Genomic DNA, 15,502 nt, shown 5'->3' with positions numbered 1-15,502 from the left:
GAGGCAACCAATGAGAACTAAGGTGCGCATCGCTGCCTGAGTCTAAAGGAGGCGCGAGACTGTTTGCACCGGCAAAGAGCGCGGCTGCAGAAGCGAAGGTGTTTCTGCCTCTTCGAAGCATCATGGATCGCGGGGACGAGGCCGTCGTTTTCGTCGCTGCTGCAAGGACCCCGGTCGGTGAGTAGAAGCTACTCCTGGGGCCCGATCTTGGATTGCTCTGAAAGGGGCGCTTTCCGTGGACTGACATCCCGCTTGCTCCCAACCTTGAATGGTCCATTCATTCTCATGTCTACGGGAAATTTCCCTTCGCCCCATTTCCTCCCCCCCTTTTATGGTACCCGGTATGGGAGGAAATCCTGTACTTTTTCTGCCCGTGGTAGAAAGGTACGAAAATGAACCGAGGTAGGATCGTGGTAGGCGAGAAGAGGTGGAGAACTGTAGAGGATACAGGGCTTCTTAATTGCTTAGTTAACTATTCGGATAACAGATTGGAAACGATATTCCTGGTAGTCCGATGGAGTTTAACAAGATTTAATTTTAGCTGCCGTATGCAAAATAGCAGGCGAAATCGTCCTTCTAACGTATTTTCTTACCGCTCCACACTGCACGGACATTGCTTCTTCAATCTGATCTCCCCAAAGCTCGCGCCGATTTGGCATCTTCGTTTCTTCGCTGCCTTTGTCTGCAGAGCAACCATCGAGATTCATTAGGAGACCACACGGGAAATTATTAGCAAGAGCTGGTGTTGCAATCTAGACTTTGCCATTCTTAAGCTCCAGGTAAACGGTGGGTGGAATTCTCCCCCCCTGGTCCGTTTATCAAATTTATTCACCGCCCACCCCACCTAAGTGTCTCTAGACAGCTTGCAGTAAATAAAAAGGGGGTTAATGCTACGACGGCAGAAGAAATGATACAAAAAATGGATCCATGTTTGCTTGCCCATCTGTTGGCTTATTCACAGCCGTTGCTTTGTTTGTTTTTTGCGTAATCCACAAGGCTCCTCCCTCGCCTGTACTTTTCCCTCAATGATTGGACAGTGAGTTATAGAGCCACCGCGTGAAGATGCGTTGTGATTGCTTCGCGACTCTTGCTGAGGAATTCCTCTTGCTCTGATTGGCGCCTGGCCGGTAGAACCAGGACTGTCTGGTTCCCGGCTCTTGTTTCCTGCCATGAATAAAACCCAACTCCTGGTCTTCCATCTAGAAGAGCATCTTGGAGAGCAGGAAAAAAAAAAAAAAATAAATCAGTTTCGTAAACATCCATGTAAAACATCATAGTTAGAGATACGAATAATTCCTGAGTATATTTAACAAGAAAGCAATGAGGACTCTTGTACGTATAAAAATTAGACAGCCCAAGTTTTTCTAATTAAAAGAGTTGTAAATAAAACGTATAAAATGTTCATATAGTTTTGAGTTCTATTTAGCATAAGGAGGTAAAAAATAGATGCACAAAATGCATTTATTGAAGTTTACTAGGTATGACAACCGGAATAGTGCTCTCCCAAATAAAGCCTTGTACTGTACTATAGGATGTTGTCTGATTCATAAATGAATCTAGTGATCTGGCAGATCAAGAAAATGCTATTGTATTTGAAGAATCAGTTCTCAAATTGTTTGACATTAGACTCGATAATAAAACAAAATGCCAGACTTTTAATGAATAATATACACATATCTTAACTCCCAAGTATACCCATGAAAATATATTTGTTTATTTTCCTAGAATTGTAATCTTTCTATGTTATCTAGAATGCTTAAAAGAAGAACAGGAAAGGAAAGAGGGAATAGAGTAGAATTAAAACACACCTCTTTCTTACTTTTATATTTTATCTAGGATCCTTCAATGGTGTCTTGTCAACCCTGCATGCCCATGAATTGGCTTCAGTAGTCATTAAAGAATTGTTGGAGAGGACAAAAATTGATCCTAAAGAAGTATCTGAAGTTATACTTGGACAAGTATTGACTGCAGGTATGAACTTGATGAAGCATTTATCCAGGATTTTGATCTGGATCCCATTTATGGCTTCTTCTCTTGCATTTTTGTAATGCAGAAACTAAAGAGAGAGAGAAAAAGAGGGAGATAATGAATTATGGTTCTTTAGTTTTATTTATTGGAAATTGCACTTTCTTTCTTCTCATATGTTCAAGGTCAATCTCCCAAACTAGCAATTTGTGTAGCAATGTCTAATGTTCCTGGAAATAGCAGATGAAACAACTTTGACATTTCCTTCTTATTCTTGCATAGATTCTCCTTCTGCAGTTCCCATTATTTGTTGCAACAGTAGGGATTCCAAGCATGCATGCATAAATCAGAGAGAAGAGTGGGTGGTGGCAAACAAGGACAGGAATGTAATGAAGAATGTAATAATGGTGCTTTCTTTTCCCACAATTCTGGGTGTGTTAAATCACCAACATGACCATGTGCTCTAACTGCCTGTATTGTTACCCATACTTTTACTGCTTCAGATCCCCTTCTAGTGTTTTCCCCTTCTAATTTAGCCTTCTCCAGTTTCATGACCTGCATAGTCGTTCCTATGTGTTTATTTCTCTAGGTGCTGGCCAGAATCCTGCTCGACAAGCCAGTGTCGGGGCAGGGATTCCATACGTGATACCAGCTTGGAGTTGTCAAATGATATGTGGATCAGGCCTGAAAGCCGTGTGTCTCGGGGCTCAGTCTATTATGACAGGAGATTCCAGTATTGTGGTGGCTGGTGGTATGGAAAACATGAGCAAGGTAAGGCTACTTGATGTTCACAGAAGGTTAAGGCTTGCTGCTCCTAAGACTTATGCTGAAAAAACATGGAAAGATGATTCCCATGGGAGAATTATTGCATTAAAGAATACACAAGCTTGAGCCTTTATGAAGAGCAACTTCTTTCTCACCAGGTACATCTGCAACCATAATAGCTTGGGCTGAGGCTTGACATAACTCCAAGGTCCCTTCCAATCCCATTATTCTATAATTGCAGCCCAATTTCAGATATTTATTGGCACACAGGCAGAGTTATTAAACCACAGTTTGTTAAACAGAACATGACTCAATGCCAAAACAAATCATATATGAACACCACCAATATCTAAAACTTTTGAGTATAGAATTGAGTGGCTCCATACAACACTAGGAGATCAAGTAATCATGCTTTTTTAGATTACTTCCTGATTCATGCAAAGTACAAAACAAAATCTGAAATAAACCTGGAATTTTTTTTTGCATTAAGATAAAATGACATATTTTTGTGGGTTTATAAAGCTTCTTGTAATTTAAAAAGTTTAGAAAGCAAGGTCCAGTTTTTGTTTTTTTAAAATAAACTATACTCAATCATGTCATTTCTACGGAAGAATTAGCACTTTGTGCTAAAAAATTGCTTCACACTTTATGGTCAGCCAGAAACAAGTTAGAACTGTTAGGGCTTTGGGTTAGCTGCTATTCATGCCAGAATATCCCAAAAAACCTGTAGTGCAGGAGTAACAATTTTACAGGAAAAACGGGTTATTGCTAAACCTTGAAGGGAAACTAAGTTGAAATAAACCAAGTAGTCATTTTGCCGGGGAGTGTGGGGAGGGGAGGAGGAGAGTAAGGGGGATTGTACAGCTATGGTTTAAATGACCCTGGATAACTAAAATGTAACTTGTTTGCTAGGGTGTTTCTGTTTTAAACAAACCTGAGTTATTCCAACCGTGATTTATCATAAATTGAACTTACTCTCTCCTTTGAATCTCTAGTATATATGAGTAGAAGTAGTAAGGAATGTAGTTGGGCCAGAGAGAAAGATAGCTGGGAAGAATCTGTTTATTGTAAGTGTGTGAGTGTACATAGGGTTAGGGTTTGTTTTTTTTATCATTACATGTGTGTATACACATACTTACACTCACACACACACACACACACAGAAAGAGAGGGAGAGAGACTTACATGACAGACACATACACAGTCAAGAAAGAAAGAATGCCATTGTTGGGCTTTCCTTCATGCTGTTGGCATTTGGACATTGGCCTGATATTTCATATTTGAATGGCACAATTTCTTCTGAAATGTCCATGGCAGAGGACAAACAGTTCTTCTGATCCTTTTGTCTTACTGCTGCTTCTGATAAAAAATAGCAGTGAGATTATTGTGCATATAGTAGATGTGTATATGTCTTTCACCTGCAGATGCCTCTAGTCTTAAAGTGAAATATTCTTTAGCTTCTTTCAAGACTTCACCTTCCTCCCAGCTAGAATCCAGGAGGAAGCAATATGGAAGCTTCTTTTTTCTTACACTCTCATTCATACATACCATGTCATTCTTCAAATGGGAAATATCAGGAATCGAAGCTGAGACTTCATGCATACAAAGCATGTGTTCTACAACTGAGTTGAGATACCTTCTCTATGTTAGATTTACTTATGTCCAATGAATGGAAGGGTCATACAGCAAGAATGGGCGCCCCAGAGGTTATTTCCATCCACTTCTAAAGAAAGTTGCTTTCAATGTCCTAAATGTGTTAAAATGTTTTTTTCATAGGCTCCTCATGTCATCCATTTGCGTAATGCCGTGAAGATGGGAGAAACCTCTTTGCAAGACAGTATTATTGTAGATGGCTTGACAGATGCCTTCTACAGTTATCACATGGGTATTACAGGTAAGCCATATGAACAAGATTTACAAGAAGATTGGATAAAAGCATGTCCCGGCTTTATTTCACGGAAAAAAGAAGAGTGGAGAGGAAGCAAGAATTATAAGGATGGGAGGACAAATATTGAGCAATGTCTAGCTTCAATGTAGGCTTGCCAGCTGTAATTGCAATGAATCCCTGTACCCACACACTACAATAGCATGGAAAAAACTGCTTAAGAGCCATGGTGGCAGAGTGCTGCAGGCTACTTCTGCTAACTGCCAGCTGCCAACAGTTCGGCAGTTCGATTCTTCCCGGCTCAAGATTGACTCAGCCTTCCATCCTTCTGATGGCGGTAAAGTAAGGATCCATATTGTTGGGGGCAATACGCTGAATCTGTAAAATGCTTAGAGAGGGTTGTAAATAATCTTCAAAGGCATCCACCACTTTGCAGCCATTTGGACCTCTTGCTCAGTTGATTTTCAATAGCTTCTTTTGTCCTAATCACCTAGTCAAGTAGGATCAACCTCACAGGATTTCAGAATTGCATTTCTTTGCTTGTGGTGTTGTGCACTCATATATTCAGTGGAAGTACATTTCCAACAAAGCCCAATTCAAACCTGGTGGGAATGTATGAACATTACATGCTGTAAACGATGCATTCTGTTATCAGTATTAGAAGAATTAGTGTAATAAATATAATAAGTATATAGTAACTAAATTCTGACGCATTGTGATTAGAGTATCTACTGTATTTTTTAATTATTTCAGCTGAAAATGTAGCCAAACAATGGAAGGTTACTCGAAAAGAACAAGACCAGCAGGCTGTAATGTCACAGAACAAGGCTGAAAATGCCCAGAAGGGTGGATATTTTGATAAAGAGATTGTACCTGTTGTTGTACCTTCTAGAAGAGGTCAGTGAGCAGTTTGACATAGTGGACAAAGGGATGGGATATGTTTCTAACTATAACAATTCATCTTTGTATTCATGTTTATTTGCTTCAATTCTTCCGCCCTCATGTGTTACAATAATTGGTGTACGGGGAAGGGAGAGACACTTAGTAACTTCAGGCATAATTAGTAAAGCAGTCTTTACTGCTAGACGGAGATAAAATTGTGAATGTAACCATTGTGTGCTCCCAATTATAAACATCTAGACTTTGAAAAAGAAGAATAATTAGAGATCTGGAAAGAATGATATCTAACATTCATTGCTACAACAATGTCAGTTTTGAAGTGGTTCATAGATTGAACCAAAGTTTCTTCCTGTTTCATTAACATGTATTTTTTTAAAAAATTTTTTATTAATTTAATAGTAATTTAAAGAATAATCTCACTGAATTTTAAAATTTCAAGACATAAATCCATTTTTGGGGCCCTATTATGAGTTTAATATATTTATTTATGCTATAGTTTGGTTAATAGTGATATGTTGAATAAATCACAGCGGATGGACTTTACTTCTTACGCTAATCCAAAATCAATCAAACAACAGATTGGGTTCATACTGTACTTAAACCCCAATGTAGAATTCTATGGTGATAAAAACGTACCTTCAAAGGTATTAACATTTCCAACATATGTTTGACACATCCTTATACATCTTTGACAGTTTATCAGATGTTAAAATACCATCGGTAAGGGCAGTTCATATCTTTGCGTAGTATGGGAAGTAGAATTCCTTATAGAAAAATTCCAATTTTCCTTTTTTGCACCAAGTATAAAATGGCTGCTGCTGAAATACTTGTTTTTGACAGGCCCCACAGAAGTTAAAGCTGATGAACATCCTCGCCATGGGTGCAACCTAGAAACAGTGGCAAAGTTGAAACCTTGCTTCATAACTGATGGGACAGGCACCGTGACAGCAGCAAATGCCTCAGGTTGGTTTGTGGAGCAATTTAAAGATAAGTCATAAAATCGGATCTGTTCTGGTTTTAGCAATCCGATTTTATTAAGGATGAAGAATAAGGGGATGGGGACATTTTTCTAATTTAATTGGCACAGTTTGGATTTAGTGAAAGAAACATGAATTATTGGAGTGTGGTGTTGTGTGAATAAGGTGTTGGACAAAGAATGCAAAGGACCAGATAGAAAGTACATTAAATTAAAGAAAAACACCCCAAAAAACCATTCAAAAATTATACCTAATACCAAGTCCACCTCCCTCAAAATGGCAAAACAAAAAACAAAAAAATACAGAAGAAGAAACAATGGTATTGATCATTAATTACAACTGCAAAAGTTTTGATTCTGGTACTACAGGTAGTCCACCAGTTACAAATGTAATGGACCCTGCCCATTTCATTCATACCTCGAGGATTCGTGGGAGTGAATCTCATACCTTGAATGAGATGACTCCCTGCTTTTGTCCACCCGTTCACTAATTTAATGCATGGGCGAATGCACGGTTTGTTAAGTGTACATGAGGTATCTCGGGGGGGAGGCCATGGGGGGGGTGGCTAGTGATGGAATAGGCCTCCCCAACCCACTGAGATACCTCGTGCTTCTGTTGTGGCCCGTCAACGGCCTGTGCAGCTGGTAGCTGATTCCAACAGCGAGGAGGCTGGTGTGCTGCACCAGCAGCCTGTGCAGCTGGCACTCGAGTCAGACAATGAGGAGGCTAGAGAAGAGGTGGTGCCAGAGGCGGGGATTCAACCATGGCCTTCAGAAGCTCCCATAAGTGAAGTAGAAGAAGAAGAGGAGCCTCTTCTCGATGCACAAGCATGTAGAGCTGTTAAAAGGCAGGAGTGACTCCTCAAGAGGAGGTCTCCTTGAGAGTAAGGCTTGGGGCTAATTGGCCCCTCCCCTAGCCTATTTAAGGAAGGACGATGACTGATGCAATTTGCAGGAAACAACTTCGTTCAAATGCCTTCGCGTCTTGATTCCAGAAACATTTTGATTTGGCTCTTGTTTCTCTTTCATCAGTTTTCCTGCAAATTGCTTCTGGGCATTCTGCCAACTACAGTAAGATTATGGTTATCTGAAATACTGTGCCTCAGAACTGAGTTATTGTTCTTTGAATTCTTGTTAGCTGTTAATGAAGTTAAATTAACAGCCCTTGTTCAGAAAAGTACAATTTAAAATTGTACTTGTGTATGCTGCGTTCTTTGGGGTCCGTAGCTGGGGCAGAACAGCTTCCCACTCTCTGCCATGCTGGACTCACTTACCTTGCAAAGATCTGACTCCTCTTTGCCACAGTTTCCTTCGCTTTGAGGGAGAGAAGAGTCAATGGAAGCTCCTGGGCGCAAAGTGTTTCTGCGCCTGTCTCCTACTCCTCTCCCAACTCCTTTCCACCACCACCACTGGGACACTTTTCCAGGCCCAGATGTGGACCTGACAGTGGCTGGATGCTTGAAATTAAGCTGACTTTGTATAAAATATACAAAAGTATGAAGGCTATTGCTTAGCGCATTGTAAGCCGCCCTGAGTCTCCGGAGAAGGGCGGCATATAAATCAAATTAAAAAAAAAAGAAATGGGGACTTTGAAAATGGAGGGATTTGCTTCATTTTGAAATGCCCCATAGACACCTATGAGGCCTTTCAAAAGGGTCCCTCCATTTTCAAAGGCCTTATCGGCATCTATGGGGCATTTCAAAATGGAGCAAATCCCTCCGTGACGCTTCCAGTGTCATTCACATCTCCAAAAAGTGCCCTGGTGGTGGTGAGAAAGAGTTGGGGGGGGGGGACAGGAGACAGATATTGCAAACACTTTTCACGAGGAGAACAACTGCTGCGATGCTGCAACATTCGTAATTTTGGGACTTGCTCGTAAACACTAGGGAGCGTTTATTTTGTAACTTCGAACAGGCGCTAAATGAACGCTTATATCCTGGGCATTACCTGTATGTACTTTTGAATTAAATATGAATTTAAAGCATCTATATATCTAACCTAAAAAGTTAAGAGTTGTTTCAGAGGTAAACTATGTTAGTTAGTTTGGACTGGAAGCGTTGTGGCGAGACAGTTTGGGATTAGCAGGCTCTGATGAGTTTTGTGAAATCCTGGCTGATGAACCGCTGCCGAGGGGTCTTAGGATCGGACCTGTCCTGTAGGGACAGGGAAGACGGAGAGGCACCTCGGAAGACCAAGAGGAACAGGCAAGTTCCTCAGAGGTCAGAGGAAACTCTCCCTGACTCGGCAGCGGGGGGCAGCGGCCATTGCGACTGCAGTAAACTGGGGCAACCAGAATAAGTATTGTGCAGGAGCGGCGAATTGAGCAGAACATTGATGCCGGGTGAGTGACAACTAGCTCATAGGCAGGAAAAGGGGGGGAAAGAGGACTTTTAAATTATTTATAAATGTCTCAGCGGCTAGCGGGTGTGGGAAAGGACGGAAGAAGAAGATTAAAGCGGAAGGTACAAAGTGACAAAACCCGACCAGAAAATTGTTTCTTTTGGATTAAAATACTTGGAGAACTTTAAAAAATTAGAAGAATTAAGAACCCAGAAAGAAATTGAAAAGATCTTTCTTTAATTTGACGAAAAATAAAGGGAAATCTAAAAAGACCTGTAATAGAAGTTTTATATCAAGGAAAAGAAAAGGGGGAAAAGCGGACTTTGAAATTTTAAATTAGACTATAAATTGACAAAAAATAAGAGGATAAAAAGTTAGTGAAGATTGGCGATGTGGATTATAAACAAAATGAATACTTTTACAGACTGTTGATTGGAATTGTGGACTCTGGAGAGACACCTCCAGGTGAAATTGGATCATTACAACATTGGACACTTATTGTTGAAAAAAGTAAAAAAACTTTGATGGTGATAACCGGCTGTGAGAATTGCTAAGGAGGATTTGTTTTGTCTGCAAGTGACTTAACTTTGATGATTAAAGAAACATGTTAGTTTAAGGAACAGATCACAGATCTTTTCTAGGGGAAATTTCTTTTTTTCTTATGCCTCATCCTGGCCAAATTTTAAAAAAAATCCACTGGAAATTAGTGCTTTATGATAGAAATATCCATGAAGATAAACCTGGGCAAAACTGATGTATCTGGAGAAGTATCAAGCTTTGTTAGATACTTTAAAGCTAGGTTTAGTTGTTTTTCTCTTCAGGTATAAATGATGGTGCTGCTGCTGTTATTCTTATGAAAAGATCAGAAGCAGTTAAACGAAATCTCATTCCTTTGGCACGGATCGTGTCTTCAGCTCAAGTTGGTATTGATCCTTCAGTTATGGGAATAGCACCTATCACGGCAATAAAAAAAGCTGTAAGTAGGGAACAGGGTCCATTACACTGAATTAATCTGTTAATTCTGAAAATCAAACTGTTTTTTAAGCCTAGTATATTCAGATCATAATATGTGTAACCCATTCCAATCCTGTTTAGAGTTATGGTAGCTTTGCTAATAAATGTTTCATTAATTCTCCTTGTTAGTGAATTTTTCCAGCCATTTTTTTCTGGATATTAAATGTATATTTGTGTATGCACTTGTGCACGTGCACATATCCTTTAGTGGAAAGAAAACAAGTGCATTGGTCATTAGTGAAGATTGAACTCTCAAGAGTTAATTGAATTGTGCATTTTTATCATAGCTATTGGAGGGGATAAATCCATCAGTGGTGACATTGGAATTGTATGTATTTGTGGTCCTACTCCAGGGGTGGGTTAAACTTACCTTTACTACTGGTTTGCAACGGGAAGCTTCTACGCATGCGCAGATCACTGATGACATCTGAGGCGGTGGGCGGGACACCAGTTACTACTGGTTCTTGCGAACTAGTCCGAACTGGGGGCAACCCACCACTGCCCTACACCTTATGCGTTTTAAATTCCAGACTAGAGTTTATTTCAGTACTGTCTCTTAAATACTGATTTGAGCATCGAATTGTTTATTAAACACTATATTTGTAACCAGAGCCTCATTTATCTCTAACTATTACAAATGTTGGGAAAAAATAGAACAGGACTCATTGTTTTTTAATAGAATTCAGCCGTGTTAACTGAACAAGCTTGTTGATCTTGCAGGTGGAAAAAGCTGGTTGGACATTGGATCAAGTTGATCTGTATGAAATTAATGAAGCTTTTGCTGCCTTAGGTGTCGCAATAACAAAAGAACTAAAACTGAAGCCAGAAAAGGTATGTTTAACATTGCCATAAAAGCACAATACTCTAAATACTGCAAATGTTTATTTATGCTGCTCCAGTTGAATAGAGCATCGGAATATATTTTGTTTGATGCAAATATGCAATATTTGCTAGGTGGGATGGGAAGGGTAATATTCAAAATAGTTTGTCAATTGAAATAAATTGCAGGACATTAATTTGGGGGAATTTGACAAACTATATAGATGGGGAATTCCTTCTAATACTAATTGGTACTTCAGTGATTAAAAGTTTATCTTTCTCTGCTGTGATCCAGAACTTCTCAGAATCTTATGTTCACTTTTTAAAAATCTGCTTGTTAAATGTAAAGACATATTAGACACACAAGAAATTTGTTTGGACACACAAAGAATTATTGATTTATTAGATTGGGCCCACAAGGAATTGATTTGATTATTTGGTGGGACACACAAGGAAATATTGAACATCAGATATAATTTGGCACTCAATGATGCTAGTATTCAAATAAAATTTCATTGACTTTTGGAAATGAAGCTTATGTTGAGCAGTATGCTTCTAGTAGCACTTCCCAAGGAACATATCTAGGCATTGCAGTCCAAAAAGGACATTAAAAAATTAAAGCAAGTTCAGAGAACGAAGTTCTACATGGAACAATTGAAGGAATTGGATATATTTAGGCCAGTGGTGAACCTATGGCACACGTGCCAGAGGTGGCACGCAGTACCCTCTCTGTGGGCACGTGAGCCGTCACCCCAGTTCAGCTCTGCCGTGCATGCACAGGGGCCGCACATGCATTGCATTTTGGGAATTCGGGGGCACGTGCGTGCATTTGCACATGCACTTTGGGCACTCGGTCTGGAAAAGGTTAGACATCACTGATTTAGGCTGTAGAACAGAAAACTGATAAGAATTTTACCTAAAGGGCTGTCCTACAAAGGATTGGATTTGTTTTCCATTTCCCCAGGGTGTGGGATCAGAATAAGTGGGTTGTAATTAGTTAATATTTAGGCTGGATATCATAGTGATTTTATTGACAGTAAAAGGAGTTAACCACAAAATTTACTTCATGAAATAGTATGCATCCCTTCTCCTGTGTGCTGAGGAGAATCCAAGGAATGGGTTAACTCTTGCCTTTCTGTTCTGAGACTGAGTCTGTCAATCTACTTTGGTCACGCCTCCTTTGCCTGTGATCCCAGTTTTGACTCAGTCTTGGCTCAGAGACACATTTGGAAGATAGCTCTTCAGGAGAATTAGGACAAAAAGACAAGAGTTTATTCCTTGGATTCTTGCTCATCTCCACAGTAAGATCCTTGGCATTGTGTAAGCCTTCGCAAAGCAGCGAACGGGCTCGGCTGGCTCCGTGGTCCATCCGGCATAGCCACCTTCGACCTGGCTGGCCCCCGGTCCGTCTGGCATAGCTGCCTTAGACCCGGTTGGCTCCCCAGTCCGTCCAGCAGAGCCGCTTTTGACCCAGCTGGGTCCCCAGTCCATCCGGCACAGCCGCCTTGATCCGGCTCAAGCGGATAGAGCTGAGGTCCCTGTCATCTACCCACAGACAGTGGAGGGGACTGGGATCACTGCCTAGTTAACTCCAGGTGCATACTCTGCAGCAGCGAAGCAGGAAAAGCCGCGGCAGTAGGGTTCCTATCCGAAGCGAGCCTGCCTTGTCCAGAAGGGCCAAAAAGCTCAAAATGGTGGATTCCACACCATCAGAGGTGCCACAACTGAGTGGGGAAGACCAGGGTTACCCAGTCCTGTCCCAAATCCCCAAGAAAAGCTCCGCAGTGCCGAAATTGGCCATTAAAGGAGCGGCTGCCCGGATAAGAACAAAAGCCCTGTCCTCCAAAAAGGCCTCTAAGGCTGAGGAGAAGGATGCCTGGAAGTATCAAAAGGCCCTGGACAAAGAAATGGTCAAGGTTGAGAGAGAAGCCAAGCGAAGGAGACAGGAAAATTCCCCTAGGGGAAGACCTGTCATTTCCTGCTATTTACAGCTGTTAGATCGTTTGAATGATGCAAGGCAACAGAATGCATTCAGCTCTCAGGCCTGGTTGCCACATGGTGCCAGAGAGCAATCCTCTCAGCCACCATTTACATCAGTCAGCAATGAGGTCTTTTTTGCTCCACTGTCAAACCTGCCAGCAGAAAGACATTGGGAGCCACTTTTAAAGAGGATGAATCCTGTTCCAGAGGCCACCTTTACACCCATAGCGGCGGGGCTCTGCATAAGGGACAGCCAGGGGCCTGAAATTTCTGATCAGATGAAACTTCTGATCTCAAGAGGCCATAGCCCAGGGGATTGCTGCAGGCTTGTAGCAGGGCCATCAGACTACTTCTGTGACACCCCACTACACCAAGGCCAACACCTAGCACCCCAGGTTCAAAGAGACTTGGTGGCTTTTCAGGGGCCTCATGTACTTCATCCATGCAGAGCAGACTCACTTTCAGGAGATGACGACCAGAAAGAACTGGTCCTTTCAGAGGATGAGGGAATAGCTCATTAAATCTCTTTAAATCTCTCCTATATAAGGCTAAAACCACAGCTCACATGGGAGCTGACCAAAATGCATTGGAACACGGTGAGACTAGATCTCACCCTCAAATTTCTCTCCACACCCCCAAGATTTTTCATTCGTTGCCCCATCTCAAAAGACAACACAGAGAGGCCTCTCAGAGGCCACAATCCAACATTTGTTGGACATTCAAGCTATCCAACCGGTTCCAGAGAACCAAGAGGGGCAGGGATTCTACTCCATCCTATTTGTAGTCCCAAAGACCTCGGGAGGGTAGAGGGCAATTCTGGACCTGAAGAGATTAAACAACCACCCGGTTTACAGGACGTTCAAGATGTTCAATACCACTTTATAATGCCTTGGTAAGGCCACACTTGGAATATTGTATTCAGTTTTGGTCGCAACGATGTAAAAAAGATGCTGAGACTCTAGAAAGAGTGCAGAGAAGAGCAACAAAGCTGATTAGGGGACTGGAGGCTAAAACATATGAAGAACGGTTGCAGGAACTGGGTATGTCTAGTTTGATGAAGAGAAGGACTAGGGGAGACATGATAGCAGTGTTCCAATATCTCAGGGGTTGCCACAAAGAAGAGGGAGTCAAACTATTCTTCAAAGCACCTGAGGATAGAACAAGAAGCAATGGGTGGAAACTAATCAAGGAGAAAAGCAATTTAGAACTAAGAAGAAATTTCCTGACAGAACAATTAATCAGTGGAACAACTTGCCTGCAGAAGTTGTAAATGCCCCAATACTGGAAATTTTAAAGATGATGTTGGATAACCATTTGTCTGAAGTGGTGTAGGGTTTTCTGCCTCGGTAGTGGGTTGGACTAGAAGACCTCCAAGGTCCCTTCCAACTCTATTCTATTCTATAACAATTCTATTCTATTCTAAGATGCAGTCCCTCCAGTCCATATTGGAGAGCATCCGAGAAGGCAACTTCCTAACATCCATCGACCTGACGGAGGCATACCTCCACGTGCCTATCCTGCCATCCCACTGGCAGTTCGTACAGTTCCACTCTGCAGGCTGACGCTATCAGTACAAGGCCCTACCATTTGGCCTTTCTTCAGCAAAACCAACGCCCCTTCTCTGGAAGTTTCTCAGGGGCTCTCTTGGTGGTCCATTTACTTCAAGTGCATTAGCAGATTCTGCAATTGAAGAGCAATATTGCACTTCAGGAATATATACCATTTCCCCCAAAATAAGACATCCCTTGATAATAAGCCCAATCGGGCTTTTGAGCGCATGGCAGTAAGGCCAAGCACTTATTTCAGGGCTGCATTCAGACATAACTGATTTCCCTAGGTAGAACCGCCAGAAGTTAACACCATTTTATGATAGTTCCAGTACTAAGTAGGTGAGCAGTAAAGTTGGAGATCACAGCAGAACGTTCCTTCCACAAATTTGATGGCTGGGGATAAAAATTGAATAGCCAAATAGAGGCGTTTGTCTAAAAATGCTAAGAAAAATTGAAGGTATGTTTGAAGTAGAAACAGGCAAGTATGTTGTGCAAGTGATGCCTCAGAGATAAACTTTCCTCTGATCTCAGTATAAGAGTCTTCACTATAAAATCTATTGTCAGAGGTTTCAATCCTTGTTCTAAATATTAGATTCCAAAATAGGAAAGGAAGACTTCTACGTTTAACATATGCTTCTGATGTTTTATTTTTTTTTGCAGGTTAACATTGAAGGTGGGGCTGTTGCTCTTGGCCACCCTCTTGGAGCATCTGGTTGTCGAATCCTAGTTACACTTCTACATTCACTAGAACGAACAGGTGGAAAACGAGGAGTTGCAGCTTTATGTATAGGAGGAGGAATGGGCATAGCTATGTGTATAGAAAGATAAAAGGAAACTTCTTTGATTTTGTATCTATTTGTAACATGACTCATCTTTATTAGTAAGTAATAAAGAAATATAAACTAATACTTATATATTGATACTAGGCAAGATCTAAGCATCCTGCTGTCAGTTTAAGTAGAACTTACTTCAACAATCTACTTGGTCTCTTCTTGCCTTAAGATTTCTAATGAAGACAAGGGATCCACTGAAGGAGAAGGCAGCCTATACATACTATTCACACCCCCCCAATAACCTCTACAGATAACTTCATCCTACCTTTGAGAAAAACAGCCAGTATAACTTTTTCTCCCTTCTTCAACACTAGCATAAAGCTACAATCAGAGTTTGTGTGCATACAAGGGAAGTTTTTGTATTCTGCATTATTACTAGTAGCAAAATACTTACACAAGAAATGCACCAAAATCTAAGTGTTAGGCTGTAATTGGACTTTGTTAGTGGTAGCTACCGCTGAAGCCCTCAGGTTAT

At 41.1% G+C, this 15,502-nt stretch overlaps 1 protein-coding gene across 2 annotated transcripts in view; it reads left to right on the top strand.

The window, feature by feature from the left end:
* Positions 1 to 15,095, top strand: part of ACAT2 (acetyl-CoA acetyltransferase 2) — a 41,001-nt gene extending 25,906 nt beyond the window's left edge. Inside the window, exons 1-9 of one of the 2 annotated variants that reach the window (XM_070932621.1) lie at positions 50 to 177; positions 1,837 to 1,971; positions 2,555 to 2,736; positions 4,507 to 4,624; positions 5,369 to 5,512; positions 6,356 to 6,478; positions 9,653 to 9,807; positions 10,566 to 10,676; positions 14,855 to 15,095. In XM_070932621.1, coding sequence (XP_070788722.1) covers positions 123 to 177; positions 1,837 to 1,971; positions 2,555 to 2,736; positions 4,507 to 4,624; positions 5,369 to 5,512; positions 6,356 to 6,478; positions 9,653 to 9,807; positions 10,566 to 10,676; positions 14,855 to 15,022 — 1,191 coding nt within the window. In that variant the 5' untranslated portion in view covers positions 50 to 122 and the 3' untranslated portion in view covers positions 15,023 to 15,095. Of the gene's footprint in view, positions 1 to 49; positions 178 to 1,836; positions 1,972 to 2,554; positions 2,737 to 4,506; positions 4,625 to 5,368; positions 5,513 to 6,355; positions 6,479 to 9,652; positions 9,808 to 10,565; positions 10,677 to 14,854 lie in introns of those variants that run through there. The other variant, XM_070932622.1, reaches the window with a different exon arrangement.
* The last annotated feature ends 407 nt before the right edge of the window (positions 15,096 to 15,502 follow it).

Source organism: Pituophis catenifer, unplaced genomic scaffold (genome assembly GCF_029215685.1).
Source record: "Pituophis catenifer annectens isolate HBS135680 unplaced genomic scaffold, rPitCat1.0.hap2 SCAF_1, whole genome shotgun sequence".
Lineage (NCBI taxonomy): Eukaryota > Metazoa > Chordata > Lepidosauria > Squamata > Colubridae > Pituophis > Pituophis catenifer.
This window is presented reverse-complemented; position numbering and strand designations above follow the sequence as displayed.